General features: G+C 39.3%; 1 protein-coding gene across 7 annotated transcripts in view; it reads left to right on the top strand.

Annotated features, from left to right (window-relative positions):
- Nucleotides 1-14,859, top strand: part of PDE4D (phosphodiesterase 4D) — a 1,514,231-nt gene that overhangs the window by 743,672 nt on the left and 755,700 nt on the right. Inside the window, exon 1 of one of the 7 annotated variants that reach the window (XM_066375404.1) lies at nt 343-1,493. The exons of the other annotated variants lie outside the window; for them this stretch is intronic. Coding sequence (XP_066231501.1) covers nt 1,228-1,493 — 266 coding nt within the window. The 5' untranslated portion in view covers nt 343-1,227. Of the gene's footprint in view, nt 1-342; nt 1,494-14,859 lie in introns of those variants that run through there. 7 annotated transcript variants of the gene reach the window in all.

The raw sequence follows: 14,859 nt of genomic DNA, 5'->3' as shown, positions 1-14,859 counted from the left end.
GAGGGGTGGAGAAGCAGATGGGCGCCTCTCCTGTGTGCCCTGGCTGGGAATCGAACCCGGGACTTCTGCACGCCAAGCCGATGCTCTACCACTGAGCCAACCAACCAGGGCCTCTTCTCTTATTTTAAACGACCTCTGAATAAGTTTCTTGAAGCTATGTTGATCACAAATGAAAATTTTAGATTAAAACACAGCTAAGAAAATAACAATGAAAAGCTATATTTATTTTCATTCTATTATAGTTCAATACATAAAATTGTATATACCATAAGAAATAATTGAAACTTTAAAATCGTTTTTAACTGCTCTTATGAAAACAATATTCCCTCTGGAGGGTCGTTAGTTTAAATGCAAAGAGATAACAAATGCCATTTGTGGATGTGAATCGTGTTGTTCCACGCTTTGAAAGGGCCATGATTAACAAGTTTGCACAGCACAGCAGCAACCTGTAATGTTTTCCATGTGTAGCATTGTAAAACCTTCTGTTGGTTTCAAACTAAGTAGAAAGAGGGGGATAACAAGAGTACATTTTATTCTCTTGAGTTGTCTTAAGGGTGCATAAGATTGAGTTTAGCAAGCAGGGAGTTATTTCTCCTTGTCTGGCCAGTGCTTGTTTATTCTCCCCTTATATATTAAAAAACAAAACAAAACAAAAGAACTAGCAGTTTTCTTTTATGAACGTGGAATGGAGGGAGATAAATAGTCCTGGCGGGAGAGGAAGGTCAAGTTCAAAGTTTTTCTTTCCTTTGGATTCAGGAATAAGCAAATGGAAAAAACAGCCAAACAACTGAGCAGCAGGCATCTGATGGTTAAGCCCTCCCCCCAGGACTTTTTATGTACATAAGCAGAAGTCACTCCAGCAGCTGCGGCGTATTAGTTCCAATAGTTTAACAGGCTGCTCTGTAGCGCTGACAAAGCCCAGCAAGAGCGGCGGCTTCCCTCCATGTTCCCTGGCGGCGCGCGAGCTCCCGGGCGAACCTTGGCAGGCGAGCGGCAGAGGGGGCTGACGTTTAATAGGCTTCCGCGGAGGAGTGCGCTCCCTCGTCTACACCCGGCCCCATCTCCACCGAGAGACTGAGGCAGGCCACCGAATAAAGTAACGGCAGTTGGATCCGACCTGCTTCCTTGGACATTTCCCAGGACTCTGAGCGAAGCGATCACTGGAAAGGGGTCAGGGAACCACGTTGGCCTGGATTGGTGCCAAGTGTACAAAGTTGACCGGGAAAAATGGCTCAGCAGACGACAAGCCCGGACACTTTAACCGTACCTGACGTGGATAATCCGCATTGTCCAAACCCCTGGCTGAACGAGGATCTTGTGAAATCCTTGCGGGAAAACCTGTTGCAGCACGAGAAGTCCAAGACAACAAGGAAATCGGTTTCTCCCAAGCTCTCCCCAGTGATTTCTCCGAGAAATTCCCCCAGGCTTCTGCGCAGGATGCTTCTCAGCAGCAACATCCCCAAACAACGGCGTTTCACGGTGGCACATACGTGGTAAGGTTTGCACAGATCAGTGGAAATGGTGGCCATTCCCTTGATGAGTTTTGCTCCTCCCGCCTTCCACTTCGGGGGTGGGGAGGGAGTACCATTATCTTCCTTCACCTGTGATATATCGTTAGTATTCGACCTTAACAATAAATCCCATAAATGTCCAAGTCAGGATAAATGTCCAAGTCAGGGCTGGGAGCCTTGAGACTGGTAATACTAGCAGCTGAGGTGGGTGGTTCTCAAACTTCAATTTCTATTGCAAGTTACTACAGGAAAATTGAATTCCAGATGTCAATAAGAATGCAGTTTTACTCCCATACTGATGTAGTGGCGTTTCTTTGATTTCTTAAGCTAAATGTCCCTGCCAGATTCTGTAACAGCCTAGGTAAGAACGTACCAAAAAGACGAGGAGAAAAATTATAATTTGGTCTCCTTTCTGCATGATCTCCAGTTAAACAGAGATGTGTAGTGTATGTGTGTGTGTGTGTGTGTGTGTGTGTGTGTGTGTGTGTGTGTGTGTGTGTAATGGTGTGTTCCTGTAAAACCTCTCCTCACTTTAATATGTCTGTACACTCAAATGTACCTTTGAAAAGGAAAGAAGAAGGGATTTTTTTAGGTTTCTGTGCAGAAAGTTGCAGGCTAGCACTCGGTAATATTGTAGTGTTCTTTGAATTTGATTCCTTGAATATTGTGTCAATATTTTAATTTTCTTTATGAATATTTCTTTCTTTTTTAGAATAGGTGAATTTAAGAGTGTGCTTCCATAAATTATTCTAGACAATTCCTGATATTTTTATGATCTTGTAAGAATAAATATTAACATAAACCATTGTGTGAGAGCTTATTATGGTGTTGCTGCCTGAGAAGAAGCAATTGTAGGCTGTGATTAGAGAGGGATCTGTGATGCACACGAGTAATTTTAGATAGTAGTAGGTTCTATATACTGCTTCCAGTAGTTGTAAGATGAATAGTAATTATGATAAAAACAAACATAACAAAAAGAAATAATGAGCCTGTTAGTTGAGAAACCAACTGAATGATTTCTATATAGTTTTTCTATAGAAAACCAAAGAGTATGCCAGGAATGGAAAGTAAAGCAAAACAAAATAGAAACAAGACATCTAGGAAAGGACTAGCAAGTTGGGAGGATCAAAGTCCACACTAGCAACATGGCCATACCCAGAATGCATTAATGTCATAGATGAATATAGATGACAAAGCAAGAAAAGTCATGCCCTGTCTGTCCAAAGACATTTCTGACCCCAGAATTTAATTTTAAATCGCTAGATCTCTGGTGGGGGAAATATTCTTAGTTTCCCCAAGATTTTAAGTAGATGGCATTTCTAAGTTTAGTTAGGTATAATGTTCATAAGAGGAGTATAAAACAAACACTGAATTTTTCAGTTTAAAGAAATTATGAAAAAATTATGACTTTTTTCCAAGGAAGATATTGTTAAAAAATTTTGTCACAGCCCGGGCTAGATAGCTTAGTTGGTTAGAGCATCGTCTGGAAGCACAGAGGTTTCCGGTTCAATCCCTGGTCAGGGCATGGATCAGTGTTCCTGTCTCTCTCTCTCTTTCTCTTCCTTTCTTGCTAATCAATAAATAAAAAATTTTTTAATTTTTTTCAGAAATAAGCGGTGATTGAAAGGCATAAATGTGTTGAGATGCTTTGAGGAAGAGAGATGACTTGAAACCAGGCATCTGGTACTAGAGCAGGGAAGCTGGCTAGTGTTCATCAAGAATCAGGCCCAGAATTTTGCTATCCAGTGTCCCTTTCAGTTGAGATGCCTTTTTTTTTTTTTTTTAATTAGAGTTCCTAAATTGTACCCATTGTTGAATGGGTAAGCCTCAACTCAGCAGCTTGATTTCAGTCTGAGTGAAGCAACAACCTCGAGTTCAACTGAAGGTTATCTGAGCTATTTGGACATGCTACGATGGAAGGAAGGCAGGAAATCTCATGAAAACAGGCTTTCTTCCAAATTTTCTGGCACTTCCTTTTTCTGGTGCTGTTTGGAGAGACTCCAAGAGCACAGTTTCTGCCGATGTTTCATGTTGGTATGTCAGGTTGCAGCCACATCACGGAGGTATCAAAAGAGCTGTGGAAATGAAAAATAAAGATTATGATGTCAATCCTCAATCATTCAAAAGGAAACAATAGTCCTCATGGGCTAAAAGCATTTAGCAAGGGAGTTGGAAAGAGCACCTCACATTTTTCACATTGGTTCAGAGTTCCAAGATTTTTACACTGTCCGTAGCTAGCCTTGAACGAATATCATCTCAACTGTGCTTTCAGAAGCGCTATACATAATTAAAAAAATAAATAACTATTTCAAATAGTTCTGTGATATATATATATGGCATATGTGTGTGTGTGTGTATACTGAATATATGTTCAAATAGAAGAGAAATCAGCCATTTATATAGTCACCTGATATCCTGCCTCATTATGTTGGTTCTTGTACCTGATTTCCCTCCTATTTGATATGCATATATTTAATATCTACTGAGTCCATAACGTTTCATTTGTACCTACTAATCTCAAACAAGAGATTTTTTTTGGTTTTAAATAATTTATACTCTAGTTAAAAACAATAAATCATATTGGGAGGCTTCAATTTTAGTTAAAGTAATCATGTTGCTCTGCGACATACTCTCCAAATCTTAGTGGAGTGACACTGTGTTTATTTACTGCTGCTGCTGCTCCCGGGGAGGTAGCATGCCCCGGGGTGCTTCATGACATGGGATCCTAACATCTTGTGGTTCTACTGTTTGTAACACATGATTTCCAAGGTTGTCAGGCTCAACTGAAAAAAAGGAAGAAAGACCATGGAAGATGGTATGTGTGAGTTTTTATGAGGCAGGCTGTGCAGTACCCACATGACTTACACACACTAGTATCCCCTGGCTAGAACTGTGGCCGCATCTAATTGCAAAGGGGGCTGGGAAACCTACCTCGTCTGTTCCCAGGACTAAGGCAAAACATCTGGGGAACAGCTAGCCCATCTCAGTCACAGTACGGTAGAGGCTATCTGATCATCCTCTGTCCCACAGTTGAATTCATAGACTAACAGCTATGATGGCTAGTCCTTGACTGTTTCTGCACACCTCCTGCATGAGGATCATACAGAGCAATTCTATCTTTTTTGACAATATTGATTGGGAAGTCCTTCCTAATATACAGTTGAAGTCTTCTTCTCTGTAACTGTCACCGTGGGTCCAGGATCTGCTTTGAAAACTCCACAGCTTGCATCGCTCCTCTCCATAATGCAGCCCTTTAGGCAAGAGGCTGGAAACTCATCAGAGAACCAGGGCCTTGTTCTGTAATTCCTGGTACACCCATTATTCAATATTTTCTATTTTAGCAGGCTTTTAAAAAAAAAATTCTTCTCTTAACTAAACATCCTACATTATTTTACCTTTTTATGTTGTATTTACTAGATTGAACCTGGTTATTTTTACACAGATTTCATTTGGATTTTCATGACCCATTTAAAGAGTAGGGTACTAAATTGACACAATCCCTCAGATGCTGTGTGACTTGTACAGAGAGCATTTTAGCAGAACCCAGACTACTTAAATTTAAATTCTGATTTTCCATTTACTACCTGTGTGATTTTGAATAAGTTAGTTTACACGTGCCTCAATTTCTCTGTTACTCAATTTCTTGTGAATAATAATAGTATCTATTTGTTGTAGTTGTGTATGTGTATGCATTATAGTGTGTTGCTCAGGGATAGACAGTGTCATAACAAGCTAACATCTTCCTTACACACTATTTCTCCATTATTCCAGTCTTGGCTTGTCAGCCTTTTTAGGATCATGTGTAAATTGTTAGATCATTATCCTGTCAAGTTGTTTGTAGGTGGATTGGACTAAAGAGAATGTATGTGAAGAGGCCAAGAGTTCAGAGGATGATGGGTATATGTCAGTTTCATGGGAAAGGAACAGGTAGACAGGAGAGAAATTGCAGAGGCACAGCGGTGGGACTTGGTGCCTTTTCTCTACCTCCTCCCATCCCATGTGTCTTTCAAACCCGTCCCTTCCTGAGCGCTTGCTCCTGTTCTCCACAACTGGAAACCATCTGCTTCTTCTACATCTCTAGCACATCTTCTTTCTGCTAGTCCCTCAATGTTTATTAATAATGATTATAGCACTAGCTAATGTTTATTGGTTTATTTCCAGGATATTAAACAGGAAAATCTTTATATTTTTCAGGGTTTGTCCTCAATTCACACTGTGTTCTATGCACTGTATGAAAAAAAGTGTCATAGGTGAAATTAGGCAATAGAGTTTCCTGGGTAAGGTGGTATCCAGATAATACTCAAATGTCTTATTTTTATAATTTCTGTGTATGCATGTGTGTTTTTCACATGTCCAAAGTAGAAGAAGAACTTACTGGGTCACATCCTTAAACAACAAAACAGTTTCTTTAGGTAGATTTTTTTTTTAAAGGCCTCTTTCCGGACACTTTTAGGAAATCTTAACAAGTTTTAAGGAGCTAGGTAATGTTTTTGGCCATATATTTTTGTTTTGTATTTTTCTGAAGTTGGAAATGGGGAGGCAGTCAGACAGACTCCCGCATGTGCCCGACCGGGATCCACCCGGCATGCCCACCAGGGGGTGATGCTCTGCCCACCTGGGGTGTCGCTCTGTTGCAACCAGAGCCATTCTAGCACGTGGGGCAGAGGCCATAGAACCATCCTCAGCTCCCGGGCCAACTTTGTTCCAATGGAGCCTTGGCTGTGGGAGGGGAAGAGAGAGACAGAGAGGAAGGAGAGGGGGAGGGGTGGAGAAGCAGATGGGCGCTTCTCCTGTGTGCCCTGGCTGGGACTTGAACCCAGGACTCCTGTACACCAGGCCGATGCTCTACCACTGAGCGAACTGGCCAGGGCCCTGGCCATATTTTTTATTATCAATTTTTCTTTACCAGTCATTGGCACTAGATATAAAATTTCTTATGTTCAGAAGTAAACATTTGCTTTCTTAAGTCATACTTTCTTCAGCCACTGTAGTTGCATTTATAGTTGTTGTTTAAGAAAGAAGTGTACTAAACATTTCTCAAGTTAACCTTAAGTACCTATAAAGGAAAAATCCATCCATTTAAGGAATTTGTAGGTTAAACACACATACAAAGCTTGAGTAGGTTTTCAAAAACATTATTCGGTGATCCTCTTTGAAACTCTTTCTCCCTTGTTCATCCACTTGCCCTACTTCTCTTCAGGTTCTCTCTTTTCTGTCCCTGTGTGAGGATACCCAGTGAGGGGCAATGCTGATGCTCCCTTAGGATACGGGAACTCAGAGGCAGCAGAGTGATACCAGGAGGTGGGCAGGAAGTTTCCGGGGAAAATCATTTGGTGAGAACAACAGGAAGTTATGCCAGCACATTGGGCAAGGCCAATTAGCCAAGTCGTTAGCTCTGTCCTTGGTGTAATTGGCTGGCTATTCTCAAGGGGATTTGGGAGCACTGCAAGCTTAGAGTGTCTTTAGGTTTAGAGAGTTTTTATTAGCCTTTACTAAAATCAAAGGACCCCAGGAAGACATTCCTCTTAAACAACTTGCCAATGGACTTGTAATGTTTAAGAAATTACAAAGATAAAATGTGACGAATACAGAGCAAAAATGAAGACAATGTTGAAATGACCTGGCAGTTTATGGTGTGTCTGAACTTCCTGTGATCTTTGACATTTACCTTAAAGAAAAGAAAAAACCAGCTGAAGCTGCCATTGCCACTAGTGGTAAAAATAGTTCTAAGCAAAAAGTCTTTCTTATAAGCTTGCTAAAAATGTTGAATAAGAAGAATATTAAAAATTGAATCTCCAAGTTCATTAAAATAATTTTAAATTATGCCTTCAATTTAAAAACTTACTCTTTATGTAAATTTATTTATATAAACTTCTTTATAAATAACACACTTCTGTGAGGGAAAGTAATTAAATGAGTTTTAGCCCTTTTTTTTTTTTTCTGAGACTGGAAGCTACCAAAATTGTTCTTCAAGTCATGGTTTCAGGAAGAAGCTTTATTATCACCATTGTAACAAAATTATTTCATTTTTAAAATGTTTTGCTTTTGAAATAATCATGTTTTAAAACTGTGATGAGTTTAATGTTGTTTGAACTCATATATTTCCAGCTCTACTGGCCACTTCATATTTGACCTTAGTTACTCAACCTTTTTGAATTATAGACTCTATTCAAGCCATCTGGTTATAAAGGCATTTGACATTTACAAGTGAAAAAATGACTAATTAAATTTACAAAGTGATAACAAACTACAATAGATTTAAGATAAGTAATTATAAAACAAGTTCCAACTTGCTGTTGTAGGTGAGAGGTGGATGCTGCAAAGGTAAAAACAAGGAACAGAATGCGTTCATAAATAGCTTTAGGAATTCAGAATGAAAGTATGGTGGTACCCGTGTTAGGGTGCCATCTACAAGCCAAGACAGGTAGGAAGCATGGAAATCTGTAGATAATAAAAATTCTAATTTAAAATGTTTTGTTGCTGTATCTTCAATTATATATTTTATCATATCAGTCTCTCCTACTATATATACAAAATTTCTGAATATTATTGCATATTCAATTTTAAGGACATAAATGCTTTCTGGCTACTTTAGATAAAGTACTTCTTTTCAAAATGAGATCTTGAGTTGATAGGACAAGAAATTGATTTCATTTTGGAATCAAAACTTTAGTTTCATAGTAACATAACTTTACAACCTTAAATTTATTTTAACAGCTATTAATGATTTAGCTCCTGCTGTGTGTTAGGTACTCTATGGACATCAAACCTTCAAAACAATTTTAGCTTAAGTATTATTATCTGCATTTTGTATAAACAGATGTTGTATGCTTAAGCTCATTCTATTCTGCAGAGATGAAATTGAGTTAAGACTTGAAGCTAGGTGTGTCTAAGTCTTCATTCTGTGTTCTTTCAGAATTACTTCCCTTTGAGCTAAGAGTCACATTTACATTTATTACTTTATGCTGCATGTATATCAGAGTTACAACAATGAATGCTCAATGATTTTACAAAATGGTGGTTATTTAACAGAAGGGTAGGGACAGATCTTTTTCTGCGATGAAATCTCCATTTATTTGTTTACATATGTGGCTTATATGAATGTAGGCATTTGTTTCTTCTGATAAAAATTTATGTGTGGATAGGGGAGATATATGTCTGATTCAGAGTACTTTTTAAGTAAGACTGACATAAAAGTAAAACTGATCAGGATAATTTTGTTTTCAACAATTCAAAAAAAAGGCCTGAAAGGCTTGAGATCTAAAGAGAAAGATCAAGTCAGAAATCTATTAAGGTTTGGTTCCAGAAGAGCCAGCTGGAAATGATGGTGTGCAGGCTCAAGTCACTAAGCAACAGAGCAGCAAACTGCTTGGTAACCAGAGCTGGCCTGACTCACAGGCTGACTGCTAATGACTGGGTGGCCAGAAAGGACCAAAGCCCATCTTACCTCAAAACAATTTTCTTCTATTCATCTGCCAGCCTTTATGCCAATGCCTTCATTATGGAATAGTCTCTTTGACTTAGCAAGATAACCGCTTTTAGAATGGACATAGCTCTGGGACTACGAGCAAATGCTATTGGTCATTCTTCTTTGCAATCGCATTTATGAGATTTTTTTTATAAAAAATGGTCAATATATCTTAAATGTACAGTTCAATGAGAAGAAAGAAAGTGAAAACCTTGGGATTAATGGCTTGACTTTTTGTTTTTCACGAACAAATACATACAAGGCCAAATTGTCTGATTTCATTTGGTGATATTTGCCATTCATTTATTTGTCACTTTATGTCTTATGATCTTTTCAATTTCATGCTTGTGTTTTGACTGTGTAAATGGACTGTAACTTCCTGAAAAGTAGGAACATCCACATGCATCAATCTTTGTATTCACAAGTGCCAACTGTATAACATGCATTTATCAAATACATGTTGTTTGATTGAGAAACATACCTTCCACTGCTGTGCTTCTTATGCTGAGCACATGAGATCCATCCTCTCCCACTGGAAGTCCTGGTGATGATGTTGTGTTTGATTACCATAATGGAAAGAAATTTTAAACTCAATGATTAACCATTTATGTGGACTTTGTCACCATTACTCTGTGTGTGTATGTGTATGTGTGTGTGTGAGTGTGTGTATTTGTGTGTTCTGGGTTCGTGTACCCCTAAACCGATATAATTTGATTTTAGTATATCTCAACAAACCACTGTGTGATAGTGTTACTAATTTGTTAAATATGTACATTTTAATAATATTTAGTGCATACTTTGAAAATCATTTACAGCTGTTGTATTTCTAAAACAAACTTATTTATATGTATTTGTGATTCTTAGGAAATTACTGAATAACTACCTTGGTAAACTCTGATTAATAATCTTTCTTTATCTCTTAGAATTCATAGTGGTTAAATTATACACCAAGGACTAAGCTTATAAAAGAAATGCCAAGATTTTGAGAAATTTGGAAAAAACCCCAACACCTTCTATAGTTCCTTTTTTAGAATGACAATTTGAAAAACGTTGAAGTGGCAGAAACTAAGCACCACTTCTCTCAAGTAGATCTTCAGAATAACTTAACTGAATTATAAAAAATGTTTTGGAAGAGAATTTGCATATATATGTTATTTTGATAAAAAATATTTTGTCCATAGTTCAATCTATATCCATTTTTATGTTGTGGTGATTTCAAACCAACCAATTTCCTTTCCATTACCCTTTTGAAATAGCCCTCTGATTAAATTAGCTATTATTAAAATAAAGTGACTTCCTCTGTTTATTATTATTAGTAGGTTACAGGGGTTTTATTTTATTTTTTATATAGCTGAGTTCACATTTATGTTTATAAATGGTGAGTGTATTTTGTTGACCTATCAAAATAAGCAATTTTCTGACTAATAACATTACTTGGATTATCATTTTTGCTTGTTTATCTTCTTTAGGTTTATTGTATTTATTTTACTTTGCTTTATTCTGTGCAGTGTGATTTTTTTATGACTTTCTATTGAGTGAGTGCCAAACGAAACAGTGTGTGATTTATGGTAGTAATAACTAAAACATATATGAATTGGAGGCTTATGACGCACAAGGCAGAATGCTGGAGCTCTCCTCTGAATAGAACCCAGCTTCCTTTAATAAAGCCCTCTTATTAATAATGATAGCAATGTCATTAGTAGTGTGATCATTCCTGTGTCACCTTCCCAGTTTAAGGTACATATGTGGATCATTTGAACTGCTTTGTATTTAATACTTTTTGGTGGATTTACATTTTTATTTAAAGGCCCATTTAAAAAAAAATATGGCTTTATATGCTACTGTAGATTGAGAACCTGTGTCATCTATCATATAGAGAAGATAATTTTTAAAATATAATAAAAAAAGACTAAATAGATTCAAACTAGGTACTATGACCTGCTAAAGACTGACTCTGAAGTCTGTCTCCTCTCTCTTGGTTTAAAATATCAGTTAGCAAGTAATATAGAAAGACCAATTAAAGTCTTTTATCTTGCTTACTGGGCGGTTACACAGTGGTTAGAATGTTGGCCTGGGACACAGAGGACCCAGGTACAAAACACCTAGGTTGCTTTAAGTGCATGCTCATCAACTTGAGTGTGGGGTCACTGGTTTGAACATAGGATCATAGACATAACCCCATGGTCACTGTCACTTGAGCCCAAAGGTCACTGTCTTGAGCCCAAGGTTACTTGTTTAAGCCCAACGTCACTGGCTTGAGCAAGGGGTCACTAGCTTGGCTGCTCCCCCATCCCCACCCCAGTCAAGGCACATGTGAGAAAGCAATCAGTGAATAACTAAGGTGCTACAACTATGAGTTGATGCTTCTCATCTCTCTCCCTTTCTGTCCGCCTGTCCTTGTCTGTCCCTCACCCTCCATTTCTCTCTCTCCCTAAGAAAAAACAAGTCTTTTCTCTTAAGGTAATAAGAATGACTGGGAGGGATTTGAAAAGGAAATAACCTTCTCATCATTTAATTCATTATTTAAAAATTCAATAAACCATATCACCTATGTTGAAAGCCATCTTGGTGCAATGTCAGAACATTTAATATACCAACCCAGTGATATGCAAATCACTGATATTTCCAGTGTTGGAAGGACATTGGTTCTTGTAGTGGTTCTTCGGGTCATATTTGCTTAGTTGAAGATAAACACACTGAATTTGGTTTGCATGATTCCATTTCTAAGCAGAGATTGAGGTGTTGGTACCCTGCTTTAGCATCACCCTTTACTTATTAATTCCCTACCTGGTAGCTACAGAATGCCAAGAAGCATAGAACTATCACATGCGAAATACCGTACGTGCTAATGGTAGCTTCCATGTTCTACTTCCAAAGGACACAAACACAAACTTCTTAAAAAAGTGTAGGACTTCTTGGCCCTGGCCGGTTGGCTCAGCGGTAGAGCGTCGGCCTGGCGTGCGGGGGACCCGGGTTCGATTCCCGCCAGAGCACATAGGAGAAGCGCCCATTTGCTTCTCCACCCCCCACCCCCTCCTTCCTCTCTGTGTCTCTCTTCCCCTCCCGCAGCCAAGGCTCCATTGGAGCAAAAGATGGCTCGGGCACTGGGGATGGCTTCTTGGCCTCTGCCCCAGGTGCTAGAGTGGCTCTGGTCGCGGCAGAGCGACGCCCCGGAGGGGCAGAGCATCGCCCCCTGGTGGGCAGAGCGTCGCCCCTGGTGGGCGTGCCGGGTGGATCCCGGTCGGGCGCATGCGTGAGTCTGTCTGACTGTCTCTCCCCGTTTCCAGCTTCAGAAAAATACAAAAAAAATAAAAATAAAAAAAATAAAAAAGTGTAGGACTTCTTTATAAGTAAGTGAAAGCTGAGGTGAGGAATCCAATTTTTCCAAACCTCTGTAATCTTATGAATTTATTTAATTCTAGACTAGAACACCCACACAGGACCAGCTACATCATTTGCAGAGCCTGGTGTAAAATGAAAATGCAAGGTTACTAGTTCAAAAGAATACTAAGAATTTCATGACAGCAACAGCGGAACATTCGAACTGGCACAGGGTTCTTCTGGGAGGGAGGTTCCATGCAACTGCTCAGGTCACACGTGTGAAGCCAACCTCACACCCATAGTAGAAGCCACATTTGTAAGCAGCTCTATGAATATTGGGAGACCTGTCCTTTGAAGAGACTCTGTCTTAGAGGAATATATTGATTCATCACCTCCTTCTGTGTCAATAGATACTCCAGAAGACTCTAATATGCAATGGAGTAAAAACGAAAGTTCAGTAAAAGTTAGCAGTATACCAGCTGCAAAATAAGGAAAAGCATTATCTTACATTCATCTAGAGTGTTTTCTTTGCAAACGAGCAAGTGCATACATAAGTTAAACGCAGCATTTGCCTTTGCATTTAAAGTTACTTACTGATATGTTCAGCATCAGCAATGGATATACATTATTAGCATTTGATAGTGATGCTCATCCCTCCTTCTTGAATCTCATTCACTAGTTTAACTCCTATTTTTGTAAGGCCTCTCTTTTTCCTCTTTCATTGACTTTTATTTCCAGCACCATAAATCAAAATGCACTCCCTATCCCTGAGTTCTAGAATTAGCCCTTTGAGCTTATGTCAGAATGCTCCCTGCATCCTCAACCTGACTTCTGCCCCAGCTCCAACTGTTAGCTCCATTTAACAAAATCCAGTACTTCAACCTGGCTTCAGTTCCATAGATCTCCCTGGACATTTCTACTTGGGAGATCTACTCTTACCTTAGATATAACATGTGAAAAACTGAGCTCACTGTGTTCCCCATTTCTGATTTTTCTGTCTGTTCATGAAACACTGTTTTCCAGTCAACCAGCCTGCCTGAATCATCTTTGACTTCTGCTTTGCCTTTCCTCTGTGCAGGCCCATGGATGATTTCATCTAGTATCTCCTATTTTTCTGTTCTTTCCCAATACTGCCACCAATGTTAGCACTTAGCCTTACATTTTTGACTATTCCCAATAACATTCTAACTTGTTGGTGTGCCACCCTCTGTCCCTTCCCCTTGACAGTGGCTACTTAGGCTGTCTCAGCATTTATCCCAAAATTCTGCTTTGGCTACCCACTATCTAAAGCAGGGTAGATAACATTTTTCTGTAAAGGGCCAGATACTAAGAATTTTAGGCTTTATGAACCATACAGTATCTTTGGCAACTACTCAATTCTGCAGCTATAGTGCAAAAAGCAGCCATAAGATATATTAATGAGCATGCATGCACTCAGTAACTTGGCACTTACGTCTCTGTTACCCTTTCCAAACCTAGCTCCACAACCTTATCTGCTACTGTTTCCTTTGAATACTTCACAATTATTCATTCTGGAGCTGAATCGAGACTACTCAAACTCAGTACTACTGAAAGCTGGGCTGAGTAATGCTTTGTTGTGGGGGTTGTTGTGTGTAATGTAGGATACTAGGAGCATCCCTGGCTACGACCCACTGGATATAAGTAATCCACCCTGTTGTGAAATGCAAAATGTTTCCACACATTGCCAAATGTTTCTTGTGGGGACAAAATTGTCCTTGTTGAGAACCACTAATCTAGGGGGTAGTCTTTGTAAAGGGAGGAACCAGTTACATCTCATTCACTATTGTACCTCTAGCCCCAGCACAATATTGTGACAGAGGAAGAGGCCAAGAAACGTACTACTTTGTCCAACTTTGCTTGTTAGGGGAGTGAGACATCTTAAATGATAGGCTCATAATTTAAACTCCACCGGCCACAATTAAGGTTATCTGAAAAATAAATCTACTACTAATTCATATATGCTTCATAGAATTATTTAAAAGCTCAAATGATGTACTTAATGAAAAGACTTTTGGAAGGAATAAAATACTAATCAAGTATAATGTAAAATTACTAGTGGAACATAGGGTAATATGAACCTATTGACATGTAGGAGTTTAATTCACCTCCTATTCTGTGACTACTCTGTGCAAACTGTTGTTTGGGATGCTGTCATCTTTGCTCTCAAGAATTATGATCTGATGGGACATAGAATGTGCTTACTCAAATAACCGTTGCCGTAATTAAAAAAAAATGTGAGAGTTTATAGGAAATAGAGATTATTTCTAGTCGTGGGAATCATTCAAGATTATGATGAAGCCCTGGCCGGTTGGCTCAGCGGTAGAGCGTCGGCCTAGCGTGCGGAGGACCCGGGTTCGATTCCCGGCCAGGGCACACAGGAGAAGCGCCCATTTGCTTCTCCACCCCTCCACCGCGCTTTCCTCTCTGTCTCTCTCTTCCCCTCCCGCAGCCAAGGCTCCATTGGAGCAAAGATGGCCCGGGCGCTGGGGATGGCTCTGTGGCCTCTGCCTCAGGCGCTAGAGTGGCTCTGGTCGCAAC

Source organism: Saccopteryx leptura, chromosome 1, assembly GCF_036850995.1.
Source record: "Saccopteryx leptura isolate mSacLep1 chromosome 1, mSacLep1_pri_phased_curated, whole genome shotgun sequence".
NCBI classification, from domain to species: domain Eukaryota; kingdom Metazoa; phylum Chordata; class Mammalia; order Chiroptera; family Emballonuridae; genus Saccopteryx; species Saccopteryx leptura.
The sequence above is the reverse complement of the archived record's forward strand: the minus strand, read 5'-3'. Positions and strand labels throughout refer to the sequence as shown.